This window comes from Solea senegalensis, linkage group LG16, assembly GCF_019176455.1.
Source record: "Solea senegalensis isolate Sse05_10M linkage group LG16, IFAPA_SoseM_1, whole genome shotgun sequence".
In the NCBI taxonomy this organism is placed as follows: Eukaryota; Metazoa; Chordata; class Actinopteri; order Pleuronectiformes; family Soleidae; genus Solea; species Solea senegalensis.
Genome location: NC_058036.1, coordinates 21,339,842 through 21,367,133, shown reverse-complemented (window position 1 = coordinate 21,367,133; position 27,292 = coordinate 21,339,842). Strand labels below are relative to the sequence as shown.

At 39.7% G+C, this 27,292-nt stretch overlaps 3 protein-coding genes across 5 annotated transcripts; 1 reads left to right on the top strand and 2 right to left on the bottom strand.

Moving 5' to 3' along the window:
- On the bottom strand, positions 1-18,729 carry ttc7b (tetratricopeptide repeat domain 7B). Of its 3 annotated transcripts, XM_044048159.1 has the most exons (23): positions 18,515-18,729; positions 17,048-17,202; positions 16,803-16,878; positions 16,568-16,660; positions 15,771-15,934; positions 14,849-14,970; positions 14,147-14,225; positions 13,435-13,610; positions 13,211-13,274; positions 12,965-13,102; positions 12,615-12,803; positions 11,979-12,096; positions 11,688-11,745; positions 11,060-11,132; positions 10,695-10,855; positions 10,472-10,588; positions 9,622-9,719; positions 8,922-9,173; positions 7,119-7,169; positions 5,351-5,491; positions 3,432-3,634; positions 2,304-2,377; positions 1-2,024 (listed from the first exon to the last, which is right to left on the bottom strand). In XM_044048159.1, exons 1-23 carry the CDS (start codon positions 18,633-18,635, stop codon positions 1,877-1,879), a joined length of 2,871 nt encoding a protein of 956 aa, XP_043904094.1. In that variant the 5' UTR covers positions 18,636-18,729; the 3' UTR covers positions 1-1,876. The 3 variants fall into 3 exon arrangements, with proteins under 3 accessions (XP_043904094.1, XP_043904092.1, XP_043904093.1); XM_044048157.1 differs by lacking the exon at positions 8,922-9,173 and having other exon boundaries at positions 18,515-18,728; XM_044048158.1 differs by lacking the exons at positions 7,119-7,169; positions 8,922-9,173 and having other exon boundaries at positions 18,515-18,727.
- A 545-nt stretch (positions 18,730-19,274) lies between these two features.
- Positions 19,275-22,163, top strand: fam177a1 (family with sequence similarity 177 member A1). The gene is made up of 5 exons (XM_044048164.1): positions 19,275-19,416; positions 19,736-19,933; positions 20,333-20,399; positions 20,554-20,651; positions 20,782-22,163. Exons 1-5 carry the CDS (start codon positions 19,348-19,350, stop codon positions 20,995-20,997), a joined length of 648 nt encoding a protein of 215 aa, XP_043904099.1. The 5' UTR covers positions 19,275-19,347; the 3' UTR covers positions 20,998-22,163.
- On the bottom strand, positions 21,377-27,058 carry ppp2r3c (protein phosphatase 2, regulatory subunit B'', gamma). The gene is made up of 13 exons (XM_044048163.1): positions 26,867-27,058; positions 26,626-26,750; positions 26,104-26,208; positions 25,805-25,917; positions 25,181-25,278; positions 24,952-25,022; positions 24,681-24,813; positions 24,425-24,480; positions 24,133-24,208; positions 23,875-24,011; positions 23,299-23,436; positions 23,125-23,184; positions 21,377-23,031 (listed from the first exon to the last, which is right to left on the bottom strand). The coding sequence occupies exons 1-13, from the start codon at positions 26,931-26,933 to the stop codon at positions 22,837-22,839; spliced, it is 1,374 nt and encodes a 457-aa protein (XP_043904098.1). The 5' UTR covers positions 26,934-27,058; the 3' UTR covers positions 21,377-22,836.
- Positions 27,059-27,292: the final 234 nt, after the last annotated feature.

The following is a 27,292-nucleotide window of genomic DNA, read 5'->3' as shown; positions in this document are numbered from 1 at the left end:
TTTGTTTTTAAAAGCAATTTTATTACCTTTCAGTCATTCATTTACAGCACAAAGACGATCGACAACAACAAGCATTTCAGGAACGGAAAATTCCTCCGACAGCGTCTCCGTAACTTCAACTCTCCAGAAAATAGAATTATAATTTATTCTCTAAAAATAATAACACCTGGAACGATCAAATATACAATAATAACTGTGTATTTATAATCAAAAGTAGAAAAGAAAAAGTACATGACTGACAGGACAAGAAGACGACAACACACACAATCACTGTGGCTGTATTTACACACATCAGATTCATGAGTAATTGTAATGATTAATGACACACAAGTTGTAGTTTTTGAATAAAAGATTGTGTCTGTGTGTGTATGTGACCATAAAAAAAACAGTAAAATACACATTTTGACAGGACTGATAGGAACATGGCAGCGGTTGAGTAGTCTATTAGCTCCATAATTATCCTTTTTTCTTTCTTAATGGTTTGTTTTAACAGCTTTCTGTACAGTTTTTTAAAAAATAAAATGCAATGTAATGTTCATTAAGGTTCAGTAGGTATGGCTCTTTTTGGCATTATTCATCAATATTTCATGAAAAAACAACACTCGTGCACTTTCTCTGCTCTCTGTTTACAGCCTCACGTCGCCACGGAGAGAGAGAGAGAGAGCGGGTGCTACCATTGGCTGCTCGACTACACTGCAAACAAAACTCAAAAGTCTCAAAGACACACCCCTTATGCCAAGCTAAGCTAAGACATATTAAGGACGGGCATTTCGAAGCAAAACCCTGTTGAAATAACTCTAAACTCTGCTGTGATGTGAGAGTTCGAAGGATGTACAACAAAGAGGAGCAGTAACTGACATGCATTCAAGAAACCTCGTAAAAATCTGCCATCATGTTATAATAGATGGATTTTTATTTTTTTTAATCCAAGCAATCACTAATAAAACATTGTTTCAGTTTTGTATCGTTTTAATATAATTACAAAATAGTCACATTAACGGATGGACTTTTTCTTTTATATTCACATCCGTCCGTAACATCTCATGTAACGCTTGTCTTCTGCTCAGCAACAAAAGTGACAAAGTGTTGATGTGTATTGCTTTATAATCTCAGTGTCACAGTAACATCATTCACAAATGGTTATGAAACTGTACACATGACAATTACCTCTCGTGTGTGTGTGTGTGTGTGTGTGTAAATGCAGCCTGTGTTTTGGCAGATTGAATCTTCGTCGATCTATTGATCATGTCTGTCCATGTTCCAGTCGAGTTTTAAAAATCTGTCTCTCCTGAGCAAAATCAAACAGCAACCGTTCAAAACATGTGTTCTTGTATTTGTTACCTCATTTCTGAGGAACCAGTTAAGTTTAGGTTCGGTATTAACTAGTTATGGTTAAAGTTAGAGTTTAGTTAGGCTTAAAAAGGGGAGCTGCATGCTGAGTGTGTGTGTGTGTGTGTGTGTGTACACAATTTGCCCATTTTTGTCATCGATACATCAGCTTCACACCCACATTGTGTGGAGGAAAAATGTTTTTAATTGCGTGTTCTGGGACATTTATAGAGCGTAAACTCTGAGGCTCAAAGTCACTGAAAGACTGCATCTTATTTACATCTGAGAACGAGAGGAGAAACGAAACCGTGAGTTTAAAAATAACGGACAAACAAATACGCACAGGTGTCATGTTGGCACGCGTACAGAGAAAACATGGTGAACATGCACACGATGAGGCAATGTGGGGAGAAGCATGTATGGATGTTTATATATATATTATTTGCATGTCTATTGTGTGTGTGTGTTTGTAAGGATAGGGCAGTGCCGGTGTGTGCATGTGTGTGTGTGTGTGAGAGAGTCACATTCAGGCCGCTGTGTGTCCGTCTCATAAAGCTCTGGGGATGATGGTGAAGGGCAGAATGGGGCTGCTGGCCTCCAGCTCCAGGGCCGTGAGGAAACACTCAGTGGCCGCCGCGGCGTTTCCCTGAGCCTGCAACACCTCGCCAAGACTGTTCCACACATCATGAGCCGTACTGAGAGGAGACGAGCAAGGGGAGGAGGAGAGGAGACAAGAGAGGAGAGGAGAGGAGAGGAGAGAGGAGAGGGGAGGAGAAAATAAAATAAGAAACACACATAGCTATTAACCATGTACCTACATAAAAATGTGTGTCACAGGTGATGTTTGAATTTCTGGGTGCAAAACCTCAACACGGCACCAGTCAAAGCACAAATCTCAAGGCTTTTAAGATTCTTATGGGTGACATCAGGACCAGTGACCGCTTATTATCACAGACACACAAACCCACACACACCTGTTGACCTGCACAGCGTCCCTCAGGACCTTCTCAGACAGACTGTATCTCTGCAGCTGGTGCAGAATCAGACCCTGTGGAGAGGAGGAGACACAACGACAAAGAATTAACACAAAGGACAGAAAGGAGAATGAAGAGAGAGAGAAAATGATCTTTTTCTACAGTTTCAATGTCTATATATATATTAACAGCATATATATGTTATACACAACACTACTTTCTGTTCCCATTTCACAGCAAAAGCACTTTAACTGTTCACAACAATCATTTTGTATGTTAAATATTAAATGTTGTGATTTCACACAGAGTGTTGGAAATGTATGGATTTGATTTTTAAAAGATCTGACACCATACAGCAGGTGGGGCATTAGTTGTAATCCCTGACATAAAGTTATTCATTCATTATTATTATTATATTATTATTGTTCCATTTAGGGAAAGTACAGCTTGTTAATTCAGCACTGACGGAGCAAATATGGTGCTGTATTAATCCCAAAGGGGACCAAATTACAGGACAAGTCACACGAATCACAACAACGAGGTCTGTGACTACTAATAACTACTCTATATAAGGAAGAATATACACGTAAAAAAACGCTTGTTAATATAAATATAGTCATTAGGAATCCCTGTGTACCTAATAAAGTGGCCAGTGAGTCTATATTAAAGAAATGCAGCTTTCATACACACACAGAACTTAGCAATGTGCCCAAAACATCCTGAACAGTTCAAATATTCTGAATAACACAGACGTATTAAGGACAGCAGCAAACAATGATTATCATAATTGATTCATCTGACGATTATTTTCTCAATTAATCTAGTGCTTTTTTTTTCAACAACGTCGAAAAGGGTGATTTCTTTGTCACACGGAGCAAAAAGAAACAAAAGGGAAAACCTGAAAAACCTCAACAAATCCAAAACAGGTGATGATTCATTTAGTAATGGATTGATGATCTTCGCAGCTCTGGAGAAATTCAAAATGACCGTTTGTGTTTTAAAACTCGTCGTAGGATTGTCTGCAACGGTAACGGCTAATTACACAAAACACAAACCCTCAGGATGAGCCACATCACATCATAAAGAGCAGGATCTGTGTGTGTGTGTGTGTGTGTGTGTGTTTATTACCAGTCTCTGCATGGTCTTGACGTGTGTCGGGTTGATGGACAGCGCCTCTTCATACCAGCGCTTTGCCTCGTCTATGTTTCCCCTCAGCTCTGCTATCTGCCCCCTCATGTACAGCACATTATGGGATGTCGGGAAGAGGTTGGAGGCTTCCTGCGTGCAGGCCGTGGCCTCGGCGGGTTTGGACATGCTGATGTAAACTTCAGCTATCAGACAAACACACATACAAACACATTAAATCACTTTGTTTCATTAAGGAGGAGCAAGAAGTCGCATCTCTGCCTTTACCTAAACTGAGCGACAGCTTGATAGAACGTTGTTGTGAAACAAAGCAATTACATGATATGAATTATAAATATAACTGGAGGCATCTGTCTCGTAAAAATTCACACTGCATTTCCCATAAATACTGATGTGGAGCGAAGCCCTCGAGTGTTACTAGGACGGTTTAACAGCCACAAACAGTCAGGGAAATGTTTCATGTTCACATGTTTTCTAAAGAGAGAAAACAAGGAACACAACTCAATTCTACTTAAACAGCATTGACGTGACGTGAGGATCGTGGCGTGTAGCGCATGAGAGTATGGCGTTGCTGTGGTGAAGGGAGAGAATGATTCAAGTGATGAGGAAATGAGTCTGAACTGTCTGCCTGTCTGCGCTGTGATTGGACGATTACATCAGTTGTGTCGCCAGGCTGGAAATGAGCGACTCTGATAGGAAGCAGATGGAGAGATAAACAGGTGCACAAACAACTTCTGTCTGTGCGTGTGTGTGTGGGTGTGTGCGTGTGCCTGCGTCTATTAGGGCAAAAGTCTTAGGCCACCATTACCCTTTGTTGGGTAATGGTGTAATAATTATTTCCTCAATCACTTTATTGGAACACGACCAGCAGACACGGGAAAGATTCATGCAGTTTTAAAATAACAAAAAACAACAAAACAGCTTCTACGTGCTAAAGAGTCAAGTACTTTCCGTGTGACCTATTCACGAAAACCTGTCACTTAAACCTTGAGTGGAACCAGGTTTGGAGTGGAACCCTCATTCAAGTTATTGATGCTGTTCCTATTTCATGTTGAGAAATACACTCACACTTGAAAGAACTTAAATCTTCAGGTGAATTCATGTCTTTATGTGTTAGGAACTATAATCCTGACCTGGTTTAGTTTTGTTCTCTCTGTAAATCCCAGTTAGGAAAAATATTATGAAATACAGCAAGAACCAGGCAGCTGTAAGAGTGCAGCAATTCCCACAGTGTCAAAAAACCGATAGATTACGCTACGTACAGACTGTAGTAATGTAAATAAAAAAACAGCTTTTTAGCTGAGTCATGTTGTGGCTGTTTATTTCTTCTTCATGGGAGATAGATATTTGCTACATTGCAGGAGATTTTCTGTTTTTGAAACAATGACAATGAAATCCCCATCAATAACACAATGGCATAAGGTCATACTTGAATATGACAGGCATGCTACATTCATTCAAACTTGAGTGACGTCTGTTTGTCTTATACTTTTGTCTTATATAGATGATTGCATCTGTGAGCCGAGGTTTTATTTTGTTTCGGTTTGTTTTTGTCTTTCCTTTGATGGGGATTGTCCCCAAAAGTGTTTATCTTGTTTTGAACTAAAAAAACAAAATCATTAAACATATTTTGGAGAGAAATAGCTTGAAATGGCACAGCGGTGTAGTTAACAGCGTCATAGTTTGACTGTATTTGACTGAGTATCAGTGGATACTCAAGCTTGTGATACTGGTAACAGTATTAGTATTGGACATGTATTGGATCGTGACATCCCTAATTTTATGTAAGATAGATTTTTAAAAAAACAACAACATTTAAATCATGTGTTATTTTTCTTTTATGTGACCTAGTATAGCAGGTATAGCAGGGTTTGGTGTGGACCTCAGTGGATTATTCATACCTGCGTGCAGCCAGATCTGAGCCAGCGTCATCCAGGGGTGGAGGGGTCCATGTTTGGGAGCGCTGCTCTGCAGAGATGAGGCCACCTCAGACAGAGCCTGCTCTACACGGCTGGCAGCTATGGAAGTGGCGTGAACCGAACCTGTGAGGACAGAATCTGTTACTGACCGTCGTACAAAGCCGCCTCAGAAACACACCGACTTACCACTAAGGCAGCGTTAGGCAGTCATTTGCTACAAAGCATGGGTTTTAAGAGATTCACACACACACACAAGAGCAGGATTCACTGACTTCAGAAAAGAGGAAGTTACCAGTGAAACTTGGAGCGTTTGGTTGCGGTAAAACTACAGCCACGGATCAGTTCACACAGTGCAACACACACATTGTTATGGGCCTGAATGAACCGGGGTTAGAGTGAATTAATTTTCGCACCAACATGCAAAAACACTGCATCACTCTGCTGATTAGTAAAAAAGTGTCTCTGAGATTATTTTGGTCACATGGATGCAAAATGGTCTTCACATTGGACTGCGGATCTATGAAAGCCTGACACGATCTGGGGGATAATGATTCCGACTTATTCATATCCTTGAATGTTCCAAGATAAAATGAATTGTTCCCCAAATTAAAATATACCTCCAACAGCAAGGGCTCTCATCAATCAAAACAATAACAAAAGACCTAGTTTGACGACATCGAGAAGCAGCGTGGGATCATGGGAATTGTTGTGCACTCGTCTCATTTGGTTCATCTGTGTGTTTCCTGCTTCAGTGGCAGAGTCAGACCGCTCGTGTGGGTCGTCATGATCCAGTAGCAAATACACACATGAGGATGAAAGAACACGAGACAAAACCCTGGCCAACAGTAGTGCGGTAAATATTTCCTTAATCCAGATTCCTATGGTTTTAATGTGTTGGCGTGTAACATGTATTACATTACATGTCATTCAGCAGATGCTTTTATCCAAAGCGACTTACAATGGAATTCAGTACAATCAGCCAGAGGTGGAGTCGAACTTGCGACCATGATGTCTTTTGCACACAAGGTACCGGTCTTAACCACTAAGCCACTCCACCCTCCAATATAAGAACACTTCTCAAAAATTATGAGGTTTTTCATTTATGTCTCCAACAACATGCCTAATACAGGAAAGAATTTGACTGGAAATTAAAAAAAAAAAGGTAAATATTGATCAAAAATGTAATTAAAACTAATAATAATGTTTATCTGAGTGAGAAAGTAAGGATTTAAACACACATGGAAATTTAGAGAGTGACAGGAAGTGGACATATCTCACTCTACATTTTTCCTTTGAACCCTTTTTCCCTCTCAATTTAACCAAGTTTCTTCATTTGCCTTTTACAACAAGACAGCATTCACTTATTTATTTATATATTATTCTGTAGAGCAGCCAAAACATTTCCACCAAAGCACAGTGTTACTTCTACTACTTTTAATAAACTGCACCACTAACATGACTAACGACATCTCATGGAAGCTGCAGCTCACAGACTTCAAGTTAAAGCAGGAGATACTCTCTATACTGTATATGTATATGTATATGTATATATGTATATATACATATACACATATATATATATACATATATACATATATATATATGTACACATATATATATATATATGCTCTTGTGTCATACATATTTATCTGGCTGAAGCTCATCAGGAGAGTGGAAGGTCAGGACCAAAGGATGGACAGAACCATGGATGGGAAAAGGAGGGTCAGATGGACGTTAGATGGCTACTTACAAACAGAAAACATGGAGGGAAAACCAAGAGTGTTAGCGTCGTGAAGGCCGCCTTGAAAATAGCGAAGGGATGGGGGGGAAAAACAACAGAAAGATGACTGTTATTGGTCGAAACAGAGAGAGAGAAGAAAATATCAGTCATCATGAGAGGAAAAAAGAATGCTGATTCCTCAGGAAAAAGAACAGGAAGTAGATTTACCTTTACGACCACATCACAATAAAACACAGGCTGTGAAGTCGATGTTTGACAACTTCTGTTATTTTGTTCCTCCTTAAACACTTTTCACTGATGTTATATTTCAAATTTAAAGCTCAATGAGTAAAAAAAAAAGTTTACTAAATTATTTTGGTACATGTTGAACGCTGAAATCAAAAGAAACCAATAGGAACAAAGAAAGATGACGAAAATGCAAAATGCAACAAGAAAGATAAACAGTCAGGAAAAGTGATCTTTAAGTCCTTGTTGCATTAAATCGTTGAGTGAGTTAGACACAAAAACTCCAAGCAACTGCAGCAGCAGCTCTGTCAACGTCTACAGCACTCAGAGACACACCCAGAGCATTTGTATATGAACACGTAAACATGCTTTAATTCATAACCGGTGTGACAACTCTGTGCGACAATGAAGCAAATCTATAAATACAGGGTTTCGGCTTTCAAGGCTCCATATTTGACCTCATTTGTGACATTTACGCAGGACTTACCACAGACTGACCTTATGTACCGTCTGGTTTGTGTTGAGTTTTTTGGGTCAAGGTTTGCTCACGGGTCAGAGACGAGAAAAAAACTCAAAAATGATCAGTGCCAACAGATTTGGCTGCTGTCGTAACACCGTGAAACAAAGCCTCGTCTTCTCAGCAAGAAAACGACTCACAACAACAACCTCATTCACTCCAGCTAATCCAATATACTGGATGCCTGTATTTTTCTTTTGGTAAACAAACATAATAAAAAGCCTTCAACTGATCTCACTAACCAACACTGCACTGAAATTCACACACATGTATATTTAAAGATCAGATCTTCTGTGGCTGAACGGAGTTGGAGCAAAGAGCCTCCTGATTGGGTAAGAAAATGTGGAAAAGTACTAACTCACAACTCATCGTATTTAATTTGGTCTTTTATGAGACAAAAACAAAATGATTTCAAAAAGTCACATGTTGAGTGACTGAACATCCAGCGAGGACATGTGTAGCAAACTGTGGACAGATGCTGTTCAATGTTCACTTGGACTCAGTTAGAAATGGTCTCAGGCTAAATCTGTGAACAGGCATGGAAGAACGTGGTTGATAGTTCTCTGCTACACAGTCTGATACAACTTCCACTCTTTCAATAGGAAGTGAAGACGGCACACGGGAGCACGCCGGCTAAAAATGGCTGCACAGCAGATGATGTTTAATAGTTAGTTCTGTAACGGCGGTTTGACGAGAGCTCTGCTTTGGTCATCTTTAGGTTAAACCACTGATCATATATAAAATGTTCTGGTTTCCTCTTTGAAGCCAACCATGAAATAAGAATATCCTGACTGGCCACTAGGGGTGGCCACAACTATGTTTGAATTAAAGTCTATGGGGAAAAGAGCCCACTTCTTACATTGTTGACATTTTCCTGAGACGTTGAAGATCTCAGTCTCCAGTTTTAGTGTGATAGACATGTGATTGAGCCTAAAAAACTTTTCAGTTTCTGCCCCTCAACTCTAGATCCTGTGAGTGAAACAATAATTTTTCTGATTAGCACAGAGCAACAAAATCTCGCTCACTCTCCACACCATGCTACAGGGCGAGTGGACATAAAGGAAGATTACAGTTGGAGAGCTGGCGAAGAGTGACGTGGTTGCAAAACGAGTGAGTCCTGGTCTTGTTGGGTGCAGGAGTAACAGGAGGTGGAGTGAGGAGGGATGGACTTTTGAGGGGTGACAGGGGAGAAGGCTGGAAGATGAAGACGGAGGAGGAAAGGGAGGAAGGGGAGGACAGCGGTGAGGAGAGAGTGGAAAAGGTGGATGGAGAAGTGGGGGAGATGGCCTCAGAACCAGAGTGAGAAGAGGAAGAAGCTGAGACTAAAACAAAGGAAATAAAACAGCAAAAAATGAGATTGAAAAAGGAATAAATACAGGAAATGGTGATTTCAGTGACATACTGTACAAACAATGTCACTTACTTTTTAACAGTCCAGAAATAACATTTCTACCTTTCTCTCATATTGTAAAAAAAATCTTTTATGACAAATAGTATCCTTAGATAAAGAAACAAAAAAAATTAAGACAAACAGAAAAAATAATCAATATTGCACCATAAATCATAGTAAACAGTGAGTAAGACTTTTCTTGTTGCTTTAGGATCATTACAAAAAGATTCCTTTGCAGAAATAAATTGTAATGATTTTCCTTAGACAACAAGTTTTTAGGTTCTCTGTTACAAAATAAAATTATCGTTTATGTTTATGTTAATGAGAATTGATTGTCATTTTCAGCAGGGAGGTGTGCGTGCGTGTGTGTGTGTGTGTACCGGTCTCAGGGTCACTGAAGTCCGGCAGAGTCATGGCATTGATCTGTCGTCTGTCTGCGATGGCTCTGTCCAACAAACTGCTGCCACGCCCTGAATCACTGCCAAAAACATGCATTTATGTTCAAAGAGGTCTCATGCCAGCACAGTCTCAAAAACCAACAGATAACACAATGTTACTTTCTGTAAGAACACATGAAGTCCTGCTGTGTTCAAACCAAGTATGCACTATATTACCGTTAACAGCAGTTTACCATATCCACTAGGTTTTTGTTAAGGATTGACATGAAACTAAATAAAAACTGGAGATTAAGAAATATTTATTGGCAATAATTACCAGGTTTAACTGTCACAGAGCTCAGTGAGCTCATTACAAGTGTGAATATAAATATACAGTCAAGATAGTGAAGCAAATACATAAGAAGAAAACAACAATGTTAATACACTACAGGTAGGTCATCAGATACTTTAAAGGTCATAGAGTATAACACCATTTATACAGTGCAACAGATGTTTTTGTAGCAATTTCTCTGGTGCATTTCTTCATTCAAGTTTTATTTAATAAAACTTTCCCTATGTTTAAATGTTGTATAAACCTGATTTTGTAAATCACAAGCTAAGAACTAAGAACTAATACTAAGAACTGCTAATACAATGAATTTGTGTGTGTGGTTAAGTCATGTTAGGGTCGTGTTTAAGGTCAGGGATAAAGTAGTTAATTTGAGGTAAGGGTTGTGTATTAACTGGTTATGGTTAAGGATAAGGCTTTGCTTATGCTGTGCAAATGAATGTAACTCAATTCAGCGTCCTAAGAAGAAAAGCTGTACAAACGTGTGTGTGTGTGTGTGTGTACCTGGGGTTGGTAAGGTTGTAAAAGCTCTTCCATATTTGCAGCATGTGTTTACATGTGAGCAGAGCTTCCTCTGGTCCTCTGCACATGGATTCCAGTTTCACCTTGGTGTACAGCAGACTGCAAGACACGGCACACACTTCACCACACTGTAACCCGAGACGAGGGCTCGCGGCTCAGATGTAAATACACAACATTTGTGTAGTGTGCATTGTGGGAACCCTACTTGAAGTTCTCCGGGTACTCGGACAGAGCCATCTCTATAATATTGAGCCCATCGTGGTAGTGTTTCTGAGCCGAGAGCAGCAGAGCCAGCAGATGAAGGGAGTGGACGTCATCTCCTTGAAGTTGCAACGCCTGTCGGACATATCCTAGTGCCTCTGGGATCTACACAAACACATACACAGATACAGACTATAGGTTTTCACTATTGTTGGGATAAAGAGCACCATAAAATATATAATTATAAGATTTATAATTATTATTATTATATTATTATATATAATTGATGTTCGCTGATCTTCATCCATTGAAATATTTATGGGGGTTTGATTATTGCTTTGATACTGTTATAACAACACAATATGTTACCTGTCTGGACACAGCAAGCTGCAAGGCCAAGTAGAAAGCTGCAAGGTGGTCAGTGGGAGACAGACTCTGAGCTCTGCAGACAGACAGAGAACGAGAGCGTGTGTTCAGACATGCTGAATCAAAAATTAAATAACAACAGTTCAAAATTTAAAGCTTATTGCGGAGAAAATGGGTCACTGCAGCAGGAAAGTGGTTTAAGTGTAGCCAAGACCAAAGTAATGGAACATGTACGTGAGGAAACAAAGACATTATTATTATTTCATATGTAGTTTAACGCCCCTACATGATCTATCCTTTACAATTTCCATATAAGGAAATTGATAAATAGATATAGATAGAATCAAAGAGCACATTCAAATGTCTAATCAGAGTTAAACAACAATACCAAATCCTTTAAGATAAAAAAAGGCATGACAGGACACAATGTGAAAGACATCAAGACAAAATATTTCTCCTAATTGACACAATTTGTAGTCAGAGATACAGAGTGGGATTAGTAATGGATTAGTGTCTTTACATCAGTCTTGATTTTGTTAAGACTAAATAGCAAGTGGCTGCTCTGAAAATAATTCTGAGGGAAATGTGGGAGTGAAACAGAATTCAGAGAGCAACATGGCTCAGTCCCAACCTCTGGAAGGCTCCCAGAGCTTTCCTCTGATAGTCCTCCTGCATGCTTCGTAAAGATGCTAAAGAGACGCCAACACAGGGAGAGCGAGAGAGAGAAACAATCAGCTACATTATACAGAGATACTGCACATTCAAAAGTCATCTGAGACACAACAGCATTTCTATTTGATCTTATCTTCATTCACAAATTGCATTATACAGACTTCCCACAAAAAGCTAACATGAAATGTTGTAATGCAATAATTCTTGCAAAATAAGAAACTCTCACACAATAAACTAAACGCCTCCTTACCATCAGTAGCTTTCAGGCTGTAAACCAGCCCAATGGCCAAGTAGCCTTTGGCTCGGAACTCGGCTGCTTTCTCCCCCATGTCGATCACCATCTTTGCAAAGCACTCGCCCTCGTCCAGCTGAAGTGTTGGAGTAAACATTGAAAACATCAAATAATTCCTTTAAAAATAATAACTAAAAACAGTTCCTACGGTTTCCAAAAGGAAAATTGAGCACTACACACAAAGATAGCAAAAAAAACTCACTTTAGGTCTAATTTATAAGTTGTTTTAGTGTTTAAAGCTGCAGCGCGTAACCTCTGGTAATTAATTTGTTATTATCGTGTGAACAGGAACCTCATGACTTATATAATACAGTATGTTCTTCATGGGAAAACGGACTCTGTAAAGCAGCACTATCAGACCTGACTGAGGTAGCATTGTGTGTATAGAGCAGGGGTGAGGATAAGAACTATGTTTCCTGTCAAACTGCTGAACGACCAGGTTCTTGAGCAGTAGAATTAAATTACTCCCACCTGTTTGCAGTTGTTACACTGAAAAACACACAGTTATGTGGCGATGATGAGGTTAATGAACATAGTGCGAACTCATATAACAAAGGTTTAAATGAAATGAAATTTAAAAGGCATGGCTCTTACCCAGTGCAGAGGTCCGATGCACAGTTTGACAGCCAGCAGTGGGATTGTGGGGTCGTCGGGCTTCAAACGAATGCACTCTTTCAGGACCTTGACAGCACGAGCAGACCTGCCAGCGGCCATGAGTGACAAAGCGAGCTGGTACCACAGATGGAACTCCTCAAAGGCAAACTTCATGGCTCTCTCCAAACACTGGAGGCATGAGAAACAAGACACATTTCATGAGTATCTTTAAACACTATATCAAAGCTTATAATAGAACACTGTGTTGGGTGAAATGTGTGCAGGGCCTTCTACAATCTTTACAATCACTATGATGGTGACGATGTGCTGCCTACACAGGAATTACTCACCTCTGATAGCATCTCGTACTGCCCCCTCCTGCCCAGAGCTATAGTGAGCAGGTCGTACACCACAGAGGCCGACTGTAGGCTGATGATTCGATCGTTATTGTGCTCAGGAATTCTGCTCAGGACAGCGTCACGGTTAGCCTGAAACACGGTTACACTACAGTTAAAACAAACAAAGTGGGACCATTCTCTAACCCAGTAGATGAGAGAAAAGTCTGACACATGTTCAGCTGTATGTATGCGTCTCACCATGGACTCGCTGATGAGCAACAGCAGCAAAGCTTCCTCTGTGTTCTCCTGAGGGCAAAACAGGCTGACACAAAGAGAGAGTTTTGCACCAATTAGTGTTCGAGAGATGATGAGTGTGAGCTGCTGGTGAAAAATTACATTGGCAACAGATTTAATTTTAGAACCACGTTGGCAATTTTTCTCACTTCTCCAAGTTTAGCATCAACAAACACATTAACACTTACTTCTCCCCCGAGTACACTCGTGGGCGTCGGCTCAGGCTGTAATTCTTGCTGAGAGTGTGTCCTTGCCGTGTGGGATCGTCCAATGGCGACACTGTAGGCGGGTCTTCCACAGGAGACCAGTAGCTCTGTTCACACATTCCTCTGAGCAGGATCTCTGCAAGCTGTCTAGCTATGGTCTACAAGTACACACACACAGATTTGTAAAAAGATACACAAACATCAGTCAGTTCATTTGGGCTTGTTTTATACAGAGTAAGCAGAAACAGTGAGATTAATGGTTTTTACTACTATAATATGGAGTCTTCAATCACTAGGTGTTTATAAAATACATAAACAAAATTAAAACTTATTGCTAGAGAAGGGTTTTGATTTGTAAAGATAGAAATATATGTTCAACGTAGCAATTCCTTCAGACTTGTACAAAGTGACTCAGGAGGTGTTTATCTTACCTTAGATTAGCATAAAGACTGGAAATGGAGCTTTTGTACAAAGATTTTTGTTTTAAAAATTCAGTGTCTTATTAGTGTGTTTGATGTCAATTGGAAGAACTCTCCACTGGCTGCATATCAACTTTGTGCCAGTTAGTACTTTTTGTTTTAGTGTCTTTTTCATCATAATAAAAGTTACAGTTTATTCAAAAAATGGTAAAGAGGCTAATGAGTGCATAACCCAGAAAGTCAAAAGGACTATTGTCGCCGAACACGTCACTCACCATGCGCAGGTTCTGCGTGGTTCTGGTCTCAACGGCGCGAAGAATCTCTCGGAAGCGGCCCACGCCGTGAGTAAGGTTGCTAATGCAGAAAACCACATGAACACACTTGTCAGAATCTGTAATATATGAAAGACCAAGAGAGGTTTGTTTCCTTTATACTGTTTTTAAGAGAGTCTGTGACATCGTGGATATTTAGCAGCATAAGAAGCAGATATTTCTCAGGGTGATTTCATGCTGGTGGTAAATTAGAAAACAAAATCATGAATGAGAACTGAATGAGAATCTTATCTAACATTATAATTTAATACGAATGAACTACATCTTTAAACTTCCCTTTTTGCTCTCCTGAAAGCAAAACCTGTGAAATGCAAACCATCTTTAGTGTTTTAATGTTTTAATGTCGAGCACAAGATATTAGAAATAGCAACTGCTGTGCTAAACACAACAGTGGGTTCACACTTTCCTACACTTAACCACCTGTCAGCTGCTTTGAAACACCATAACTGCAAAGTAGGTGGAAACTGAACCACAGACGTTATTCTGACTGTCAGTTTGGGGCACCTCACACCTCTATAAACAGTTCAAACTAGTACTGGGTCATACGCAAAGAAAAAAATAATCTATTCTGGTATATTTTGGCTGAAACGTTCAAACTTTAGGTGCAGTGTGCGTGTGTGTCAGCCAGCTATTTCCCTCTCTCACCCGTTCTTAAAGTGGATAACGTGGGCTCTCTGCAGGCCTGTCTCCAGGAAGTAGCCCAGTTCCTGGTCCTGAGCTGTCGGCCCGGGCTTTGGGCTGCGGTTCTGAATCCCTGCTGACAGAGCCTGCACACACACAGTGGGAAAAGAGGTCTTCTAATCTAAATCAATGCAGAATGATCAAAATTATTCGATGTCGATGTGGTGGCGACGCTACAGGCTGTTTCCTGTGTGATAAACATCTGCCGGTGACAGAATTTAAACTTACAATAATAAGCTGTAGTGAGTCATCGCTGTACCAGCTGCAGTACAAACTGTGTGACCAACAAATGCATAATTGACACAAACTGTCAGCGTTCATATACATTAATATATGTTATTTTTTTATCAAATAAAATGTTACTTTTTTATGTATTCAGATGATCACATTTCTGTTTTGTTGAAATATGATAGCATAAAAAATGTATTATTGGTAAACACAAATTAGGTGTCACAAGCAGATTTCTGACCTTTTACAGATTAAAACCAGCAAGATTAACCAACTATGAGAGTAAATGTTCAGTTCCCTTTACCAATGTTATTTATAATTTAAATGTTTTTCAAACATTCTCACAACTCCTCCAACTACTCCTTCCTTATATTACATCGGCAATGCCACACCTTTTTTGTATGTAGCCATGTGTTCATGGGATATATCTCATGTTCTTTTTGCCTTAATATGTGATGTTTGTGTTACTGTTGCTTGGAAGGTGAGTCTGTGTCCCCCGAGAAGGTCTCAGAATAAAGAGGAAGATACATTAGTCAAATGTGCGCTCTTGTTAGTACAATATTAAATACACTCATCCAAAGTGAAAGCAAAACACATCTTGAGGAGCACAGGCTAACATATGATGAGCAGCAGTTCTCATGCACATGCACACACAAACCTTCTCAGCCTCCTGCAGGTAGAGAAGAGCAATGTCTCCAGACTTTTCATAGCAGGTGATGATGTCTTGCTCCCTGTCTGTTGTGCTCCTGTTGGACGATGGAGAGCCAGTGTTCTTGTTGGACAGAGATGGAGAAGCAGCTGGGACCTTCTCTAGACAAAGTCCTGAGGGGAGAAAAGAAGCTTCTCAGGATGACAGGAAATTGGGTGAATCTATGTCTTGTTTTCGTTTTAGCTTGTCAAAGCATTAGTGGAGTGTATACAATATTCTGACACTGAGATGATCATTTTGTCCTGCTGATGTTTTCAAACCAATCTGCTTTTTGTCAGCACCGTATTAAAGTGCCAATCATGTTGGTAAATTGTCTCAGTTTCTCGGGCAAATTGTCAAGTATAAAATGGCCATTACAGAAGGAACATTTCAGCCAGCTGTGTGATTGTGCTCATGCATTAACATTACTCTATGTGTTATCCCACAGTGGTTGATTAATAGTGACTCTGTGACACCATGTGGAGAGAAGGAGTACTGCAGAGATTACAACCGACAGGACCAATGGCAAGTACTTGAGGGCATTTTCTTGCATAAACATCCGACCTTGTCATGACCAGTAATCCTCATGGAGACTAAACAAACCTGGTCCTACTGAAGTACAACCTCATTTCTAAGAAACTGGTTATATTTAGGGTGGTTAGGTTAAGGTTAGGGATAACACTTTGTTTGGGCTGCCCAAATGAACAGAAGTCAATGTGGTGCCCCAAGAAGAATAACTGTGCAAGCCTGTGTATGTGTGTGTATACCTTTCGTAGCATAGGCCTCTGCTATCATAGAGAGTCTATACACAGGAGCTCCGACCAGCTGCATTTCTTCCATGGTCACTCTGCTGTAGTGACCTGCCAATAAAATAATATTGTATTGATTGATAGGACAGTGTGATGTGCAATCAGTTGCACATTTTCAACAAATAAAAAACCTTACGTATTTGATAACAGAAAATATTTATGTATTTCACGGAGTGTTGAAAGAGAAGATTACCTAAAGCGTCTCTGTATTCTCCCTCCACATAGCAGAGTTTGCCCATCAGCAAGCTAGCTTCCTGCAGGTAGTCGGCCTGCAGAACACAGACGGGAAAATTAAATGTAAAAACCCAACCACACATCCCGTGGTATGATGGAAACAGAATGAATTTAATAGCTCAGAATTATTTCACAGAAAACGTCAGATTTACTCTGCAGTGGCTGTAGCAGTGGGGTAAATTAACAGATGAGGATTATAGTTACCTTGAGGTTTCCCCTGTCCAAAGCAGCAGTCAGGTGTTTCCTGACCTCCAGCAGTTTAGGTCGCGGGCCCCTCGGGCTGGCCCCTTGTTTAATGGGATTTTCCTTCAAGTACGTCTGAAGCTTACATTCTCCCTGCAACAGCTCCCCTAGGTCATCTACACACAAACATACACATACACAAAATATAAGCATAAAGCACATTCTATCTCAAAAAGCTGCCTGGAGAAAATATCAAGCAAGTCATACTTAAGTACAATCCAATACTGCTGTTACAGAATTATGACCAGCCATAACAAGCTGTTAGTTACTTCTAATCCTTTTGCTGAACACTTTAAAGTGATCCAGTCAGCGTCTACAGCTACGAGCTCTAATGTGCCAAAGTACAATCACGCATACATTCCACAATGGCCGCACTTGATTAATTCCAATATTGTAAATGTTGTATTTGTATAGTGTAATGAAATCACACACAAAAAACAAAACCATTGCAGCTTAGTATACGTTTCAAAATATTTTGATATGTACATGCAAAAGACTACATTACTTCTTAAAAACTGCTTATCTATAAATGTAATTCATGAATCTAAATGGTCAAAAAGAAAGCCCAATGTCAGACCATGAACATTTATTATTAATGTACCGCTTTTCTAGCTATTCTTCCTGTTTGATGGTTTGTTTTTCCATTTTTTGTTCTCATAAGTTGTACATTTCACTACAAGTGAATGAAGAAGGGGAATAAGGTTGATGTTATGTAAATGAAAAAAATCAAAAGCAAGTGGTAGGGGATAGGCTGTATTGTTTTGTTACTGTATTTTATAAATAGTCACTGATATTTTGTGCTCCAGTTAGATTTGACAGTTAGCCTGTAAGCTAGCTGGGATTCGAAACCCATTACCAAATCAGCTCATTTTAAATGGTTAAATGGGGTTCTGCTAATGACTCAAGCTTCGTGGAGACAAATCTGAGACATTTGACAATAGAGTGGATTTTCTTGCAAATGTCGGCTTTAACAAAATGTAACTTGACTGTTGTAAAGTCTCAACTGCAGGATGTTTTCATCCTGAATGATTTCAGGTTGGTGGTGGAAGGAGACAGTGGAAAGATGAGGGCAAATGTTTCTGTAATTGTAGTTTTTACCTTTATAAGTCGATTATAAGCGCAATAGAAATATAATAGATCGTTGTCGTAAATATTAAGCAAAGACATTATTAGCCAGACGACAGGTTTCTGAATGGAGTTTCACTGGTGTGTGACAGTTGCATCTTAATAATCAAAGTCGGCCCCATAAAGATCAAACCAACAGTGTAAAAACACGTCCCATTATTGAGATTTGTTTTTGTATTGTTTTGTTAGCTCACTGGTAGTGTTTGGTTGGGAAAGTCCTAGCATCCGCTGCTGCTGTCAGGAAGTACCGAGGACTGGAAGCAGGGACAAGGCCCTGTAGACTGAATGAACTCACTCTCTTACCGTTTGATATTAGCTTCGCCGAGAGCTGTCGCACTAACTCCGGTATCTTGTCCCATTGAGCCTCCGAGCGACACCGCTCTATCTCAGTCTCCAGTCGTGAGCCAGACTTCCTCGCTGTCATTTTCGTGGACCAAAACAGCAGCGGAGTCTTGAGCTCAACACAACCGCTGTCACCTGTGAGACTAGCCAGTCAATTCCGTTCATTATTTTCAAAATAAAGCAGTGGCCAGTGATCGGCAAAAATAATTTAACTGTCTTGTTTGGTGTAATAAAGTACAATTAAGAAACTTTAGCATTTCACTTAAAATATATAAAAAAATAACTGACAAAACTTTAAAAAAAGTAGAAAGTATCATGAAACTATAATAGGAAATCAAAATGATGACATCTAGTGGTCGCTGAACTTACTGCAGCTCTTTGCCTGGAGTTGTTCTATGATTTTACAAAACACATTCAGCGGGTTCTTCCATTTAAATGGTAAACATTAATTGCGGCTCTGTCACTCTGAAACTAAGGTAGCAAAGACATTATTTACACCTGTGCTTCTCCCACTGTGACCTGTCAAATGGAAAGGCCCATCAAAGAGCAGGGTGAACGAGAATTACTGGAAAACACAGCAAAGAACAAGAAATCATAAGAACATTGCGTTTCAATCGTGGGGTAGTCAGTGTTTGAGGGTGGTGATGGAGGGGTAAAAACAGAGGGTGGCGCTAATGCAACCCAAAGAATGGTAAAACCATAACGAAGAAGAATCGCTTTATTGTGAAGAGATCAGACCGGAAGTGTTGCTGGCAGACCAAAGGGATCGTGGTGAGGTGGAAGACCCGACAGAAATGGCAGATTTGCAGTTGTTTTTAACAAATGTCAACGTTTCCCTGACACAAACTGTTGAAAGCGAAAAGGTTAGTCCTTTAGTCATTTTTCCGTGTCTGTGAACGTTAAAGCCAAGCTCTAATTTGAGTTAAAGCGTCCTCAGCTTATGACCCAGTTAACAATCAACAAAGTAATGCAAGCCAAAGTAAGCTAACTAACCAACCACTGTTCCGTGGTTACAAAATAGCTTCTTCTGAAGCAACTACAAAATAATTGTAGTTAAAAGTTCAACACGTATGTAGGAAAGTGTTGTGTTTCATTTGTTACTTCTTTTTAAACGCCACTGAAACCTGCTCTGCCTGCTCCACTATTTACAATGTATAATGTGTTTTAAACTGCTGTCATCAGAGTGCAGGCGGGACGATGGCAGACTTTGAGAGTGTGGAGATGGGGGACTCAGCAGGGAGTCAGGGGAGAGCGAAGATCCCCAGAAGGACCATCTACTTTGCGAGTGGCGAGACCATGGAGGAGTTCAGCACTGACGAAGAGGACGAAGAGGAAGAGGAGGAGAAACCTTTGAAGAAAGACGTCGTCACCGTGGATCCAGTAAGCTGAAATCAACAACTGCCTTACATGTCAGAACCAAGCATGTGTGTGATGATTGTAGTATAATAAAACAGTCATTGATGTGTGGGCAGTCACAGTTTAAAAGAAATCTCACACCAGGACCTAGATGGTCTAGGACTTAGTGACAAAACACTTAAGATCTACAACACTACTTTAAGGTAAAGTGTGTACAATTTAGCAACATTTATTGGTGAAGTTGTGTGTTCCAGCTGAATATCCTTCACCTCACTCTGCCCTTCCAGGTGTGTTGGAGAACATGTGTAGCCTTCAGTTAGCATCAAAACTCATAAAACATTCCAGTTGTAATATCTTCTTAAATTGTTGGGGTATTATGTTTTGTTGTGTGTTGTTTAATTGTAATGTTTCTCTTTTTAATAGGCAAAATTGACGTGGGGCCCATATTTCTGGTTCCAAATGTGGAGAATGACCACCTCCACCATCTCAGGTAAAGTAGCCCACTGTAAGATCTGGCAGTTATGTGAACAAGGACCATATTTTACTTTATTTTTTCATAAGTTGTTGGATTTTCCAAATATATTTTTGCAGTCGCAGTTAAATTGTACCAACATGATGTGTGTGTGTGTGTGTGTTTCCTGCAGTGTGTGACTACATGGGAGAGAGACTGGCCTCTCTCTTTGGAATCACTACACCAAAGTACCAGTATGCTATTGATGAGTACTACCGAATAAAGAAAGAGGTGGGATTGCATTCACACAAACACAACCTGGCGCCGCATATGTAAACATAAATGAAGTCACACCTTAGACTGCTGTTATTAGAGAGGCGGAACACAAACACTAAATGTCGCTCACTCTTTTGTTCTGTAGGAGGAAGAGGAAGAGGAGGAGAATCGTATGGCTGAAGAAGCGGAGCGTCGTTTTGCAGAACAGCAGAGAGGTGAGCTGGACGCTGCTCATCCTGCCACCGTGGAGCAGCCAGAGGCGTCCAGAGCGTCCTTTGTCAACATTAGCTTTGAGCTGGAATCCGACTCTCCTCTCAACGCTCCAGACGCCAACAGAGTCCCATCCCCGCTTCCCTCCTGAAAACTGTAACCTATTCAACCTCTTAACTTTCCTGCATTGCTTTTCTGGCAAAACCTTAATTAACTTGGCTTTATATTCTTATTTTTCTATGTTGTTTTATACAAAGATATTAATACACATTGCAGGGATGGATTAAAAAAAGGGCTGCGGAAGTGGCTGCACTGGCCTTTTCTGTGAATGTAAATGTGTGTACAACAGAGACCAGACGGTATGTAGCCATTCCTAGACCAGACCTGGACTGTGCTCACGTTAACACTTTAAATAAAGTTACATAAATGATAGTTTTAGTCATAGAAATATAATTTCACGCTTTTTTATTTAGACTTAATGTAGAAATTATTTTGTAGAGTGTCAGAACTGAAGTTCAAGCCAAAAAATAGCTAGGTAATGATGATATCAGTTGCCAAAACTAATTTTTACATCCACCAGTTACTACTATATACTTTTGTCTGTAATGAAGAAATATGAAGGAATAGTCTGCATAGTCTCCTTCCATTAAAAAGTGTCTTCACCTTCGTGCTGTTTGAACTGGACACATGTGAAATCTGGATTTTCTTGTTACTGTGAATGGAAAAAAGTCCAATACACACAGAGTATGCTCTGGATCACTGTGTCATGTCAAGTGTAGATTCACCAACAGTAATAAGTTCTGCCCAAGTCTTTGAAAATCCACTGCTGCTCCTGTTCATACTGTAGGTGATTATCCACTTTCACACATACTGTATGTCGAGTGTCGTTCTCTTAAGTCTCCTTGCCTGAGGTGCCAGAAGCTTCTTATGAATTATTTTTATCCACTGTGTGGTGTGGGGTTGGGCCATAGATCTCATTATGGCTTTGAGCATTAGTGCCACACCGACAGCGTGTTTTCTCGTCAACAATGTTACAGAGTTCTGTTTCAAAGAGGGTTATATTATTTAGATGTAACCCCATCCCCCCCAACTGAAATGGTAACATATTTAATCATTTATATATATATATAACAAAAATGTATCTTAATGTGTTGGTAGTGTGGATAAATGTCTTTTACTGCAGTAAAGGGTTGATGTGTTGTTTTTTGTTAAACCAAAGGCCAATGTGTGCAGAGATTATTTTAACACAAACTCTTCATGAATCTGTACATACATATGTATATTTTGTGTGTTAATAAAACCTTTAAACATTCAAAATGCTGATTTGGTCACTTATTTTTACAAAAAGTACCATCTTTACTCATCTTGTCCTTTTTATTTGTTTAAAGTTTTAAATAACTTAAGTCTTTGTTGTTGTACCATTGAACTTCCAAACCACTTCTGTTCAAATCAGCACCATGAATTAAACATACCTTATGCTTAAAAAGGCTGCAGGGATGTTCTACTTATCTGTAGTTCAGTTTACCTCCAAAATTAAATTCCATCATATACAATAATGTTCCAATCTTGAAAATCTAATTTCCATTCACTAACTGATGAGAATTGAGATACATTGTTAAAAGACATTGTCCCTCGTATGGTTCACAGTTCAGTCAGTAGTAAAGTGCCACATAGCACTGTCATGCGAGCCACAGCTTAAGTAAAAGCTCTTGCTACTAACAGTACAAGGAAGAATATAATGTTAAAGCACTGTCAACATTTATTTTGAAAAGACAAAAAAATATATTAGGTAGATTTTAGAGGAAAACAAACTGGAACACAGAGCAATATTTACAGAAAACTCAGTCTCACTCTCCTTCCTTCCTCCACCTCCACCTCATGTTATTTAGTTTCTGTGTAACCAGTAAGACCTGAGTCAGTGGGTAAAGGTTAAATGTCCTTGCCTTATTTTGTTGTTGGGAGTGGAACCAGTCGAGCTCATCAAAGACTGTCAGGAGTCATCGAGATCAGCTGTGTTACTGCTGTCAGTGTCGTTAGTGACCAACACTTCCCTGTTCTCATACGTCCAGAAGCCGTTCAGGTCGATCAGGATGCTACTGACGGTGTCGCCCTGGCAACTGTTTACCAAATCTTGCAGAGTGATTTTATATGGGTCCTTAGGCTTCACCATGTCAAAAATCTCATCCTGAGGAAACAACAATCACGGCACTTGCTTTTCTCCAGAATATTTTGTAAAATATGTAACACAGTGGTTTGTTCATGTGTACAACGTACGTACCTTGACATCCTGGAAGGTGACAGGCTCCTGACCGTGCAGCTTCATCTGCTCCTGAATGGCCTGAAGTTAAAAGAAAGAAAAGTGTAGTGTAAATGTGTCTTTGTGTTTTTCTTCCAAAGATGAACAGGTGCCATGACAAAGCAAGCACCTGCATGTGGTGCATGGAGCTCATACCCTGAAGAAGTAGTTGAGAGAGAAGACATTCAGGTATCCTTGATTCTCCATATCCAGAAGTTTAAAGATGTACTGCAGTGCTGCAGGCTCCTTCCTGTTTTCCAAGGCCAATACAAAGTCTAGGTAGGTCTTATAGTCCTGAGATTTAAAATATAAACACTTTTAGAATAAACATTCAGACATCTTCAAAACTGTCACCTGAAGTCCTGTATGGGGAAATACCCCGTAATTCTCAACATTAAAAAGTGATGTTAAAGTTATAGCTTGGGGATTTTTTAAAGTGATGTTATACGATATACTTGTACATCGTCAGCGTGTGACTGCACTCTGCTGCAAAGAGAGGAGCAGTTGTAGATTAACTTTCAACGTTAGCTTGAGTTGAATATTAACATACAGTATTTACAAAACCATGAATAGTTTCCAAAGGTACCAGATCTCAACCATTTAGAGTTTGGGGATTAATTATTAATTAATGATTTTGACTGCATTCTCTGAAAAAAGATCAAGGAGGATCCAAGTCAACAAATATGTTTATGTTTACTACAGCTGCAAACACCGTTGCTGATATGATTATACCATTTCTCCATCGTAGGTGAGATACTCCTGAAACACTCTGTCCAGGAAGACTGGAGTGAGAGTCGCTGTGCCGTAGCGTGAAAGCTCCTCTTTGCTCAACATGCCGTTATGGTCCTTATCCAGGTTGAGGTACTGACCTGAAAGACATGTGAACAGGGAAAAACCTGACAGCTTTAATTTTGATTTTGTATCTTAAACACTGTCTGAAAATTGATCATACTCAACAGCGCTGAAAAGGACACACAGATGTTTTCTCACCATAGACTCTGAGAGCTGATGGTGCCGAGAACCAGTTGGACTCCTGACTCTCCTTAGATAACTCCTCATCTCTCAGCTAGAAACACAGTGAGAGGGAGGGAGGAGGAAAATGAGTGTGAGATGTGAAGGAAGAATGACTGTTTTATAATGAATGAGCCACGTGATACTAACACATTTGTAGAACAGGGAAGAAGACGCATGATCCTTTAGTCAGATGGACTACTACACTAAGAAATATGATTTTTTTCACCACCTAACATTGGTATTTAATAAAGTTAATAAATGTTCTTACCTCCAATAAATCATCCAGAAAACTGCAAGCCAATATATCCTGGATTTTAATCTTTCCTGAAAAAACAAAACATAGACATTCATTGTAAAATTGTTTGACTGTCAGGTCTCTTCCTGCTACTGGGTGGTGATAATAGTAACTTCTAATCTTCTGTGTTTCTTGGTTACAACACATTGATGGAGTCATCACCAAGACAAGTGTATGCTTCACCATGTGTTATTGTACATTTTGTGGTCACAGTGGGGTTCAGTCTCACCAGTTCGAAGTGGGTCAAGGAAGAAAAAGAACTTGCGAACAGCAGTGCAGACGTAGAAAGAGTAGAAGGACTTCTCCAGTCCGTCAAGCTGAGGCAGAGTGGGAATGAGCTCCAGGATGTAGTTCTCCAAATCCTGCACACATTCCTGAAGGTTTAAATTCCAGAACAACAGCATCCCACAATTCTACCACTACCTGCTAATGACTGTATGTAGTAAAAACTGTGTATGTCACTCAATCTGCAATTTGTGATTACTCAAAAAAATGCTTACCGACTCTCTAAGGTAGCCCTGCCCTGCCACGTCATACAGACTCAGGCCTATCCGGGTCTGATGCAGCCACACTTCAGACACAGAGAGAACACACATCAGCAAAAGCCACGCAATATTCACTAGCACATATGCAGTATGTGCATATTTTGTACTTCACTGTTATTACACAGCTAAATTTGTGAAAAAAAGAGAGACATGGTAGAACACAAGAGCAAAATAAATACCACACCTTTCCTCATGACATAGTTAAAGAACTGCATGATGGAGATTCTGCCGTAAGGGTCGTTGTGGAGCAGCTTGGCGTAAACTCTAGCTGTAAAAAATTTGCTGAAAGACAGAGAGGAGAGAAAAGCCGTTACTTTTTATTATGTCACTTTCTTACTTTCAAAGCATGATTTCAATCTGCTAATAACATGTTCCACCAGTTAATGAATAATCTTATTTGGAATTTGAATTTAAAAACTCTTCCAATATCGTAATTTGTCTTTGTTTAACGCATCAGTAACACATCTCTCAATTTGTCATTGCTGTAAAGAAAACTGCTGTCCTTGAAAAATAAACCCTGTGTCTGCTTCCTGGTTCAAAAGTTAGCTTTTATTGCCACAGTGTTCCTTTGTAGCTGTGGATCAGTGCAATTATGATTTTCCATCAGCCAAGAGAAACATTAAAACCATGAGGATATGAAGACAACATATAACAGGGAAATTTCCAGGAACACAGTTTGACCAGGAAGGAATCCTTGGTGCAAACAAAAGCACACATGCTGATTGATCACATAAGTGAAACAGACAAGGAGGAGCAGTTAAAGAAAAACTATGTTGTTGCCAGTAAATGTCTACTTCCTGGTACTTACTTGCACTTGGGCCCAGCCTTGTCCCCCACCTGCAGGTACGCTTCATAGCTGATCATGGCTTCATCTCCACTCAGTGGAGGAACCTGGTGCTTATCGAGCAGGAACCACAGATTCTACAAGAACAGGAAGACAAAGAGAATAATAAAAATCTAATTCTATTATGCTATATGTGTCTGAGTATGTATGTGTGTACTTCTATTTGTATTTTATTTGTGTAACTGGTTATGATTAGAGATGAGGCTTTGTTTGTGCTGAATCTGTATCTGCATTTGTGTGTGTATGAGTATTATTTTTTTTACCTGCAGTTCCTCATTATCAAGCAGTTCTCTGCTCTTCCTCTGGAGGAAAACAGCTCTGGATTCCTCTCTCAACTTCTGAAGTAACACTTCATCCTCTGCTGGTAGCTGCAAATCATCATTATCATCATCATTAAGCACCAAACCTGTACCATTTAATGCACATTGTGCACTGCTGGCAACTAAGAACACATACACTTAATAACATGGTCAGTATCTTCTATACCACTGCAGTACTAAACTGGTTACTGTTAAAAGTGGATGTCACTGCCCGTCACTATTCTAATGACATTGTGACATGGTAATACTAACAGTTACATGCCTTTCTATGCTGTAAATTGGAGTCTAGTGAAGTGCAAAGTCTAGACTGTAATGTTCTTTAAATTAAAGAAAACGTAGTGTCTGCCCCAGAAAGAACCACACAGCTAATTCTTATTTTTAAATATCCTTCAGAGAATTCAGAGTTTGAATTATATCCCTTGTCTTGTATCATAGCTCAGTCCAAACTTCATGAGTTTTGTTTACCCTGTAGTAGAACCGTGGGATGCTCTTGTAGGACTCGTCTCCGTCTTTGCCTCCCTTCCACTCTGTGTAATACTTTGTGAAAAGGTTCGTCTCCTCTGCTTTCTTTTCCTCTTCGCTTCTCTCATCTGTAACATGAACCTCAGAGTCAAAGTGTATTCAGTTTAAAATTTAAACCAAATTTAAACGTTTCTTCGGAAACATATTAGCTAACGGGCGTTAGCCGAAATGAACCCTGTCTTGCCTTTTTTGAAGTTCGTTATCCTCCTTTTCAAAATATCCGACCAGTGAGGCGGTTCTTCTTTAGCCATAACTGCTCCCACGTAATATATGTGAAATATCTAGTATTTCACCTCACATTCCAACAGTAAAAATAATAAAAAGTGGACATATGTACTGATGTAGCTAAACTAGCCCAACACCACGTCAATGAACCAATGTAGCTTCCGGGTGAAATTCAAAATAAAAGCCTAACTCCACGCGAGACTAGAATGAAATATATACATATACATGATCAGCGATGGCGTTGTCAATCGACCCATCAATCAAGCTGTGAAGAAACGTTTGCAGTCTACAAATGCAGAAAGAGAGGGAAGAAAACTTCACACATCATAAGTAAAAGTATCGTAAATGAAGCTCATTATGTCCATTGAAGACCGAAGCTATATGT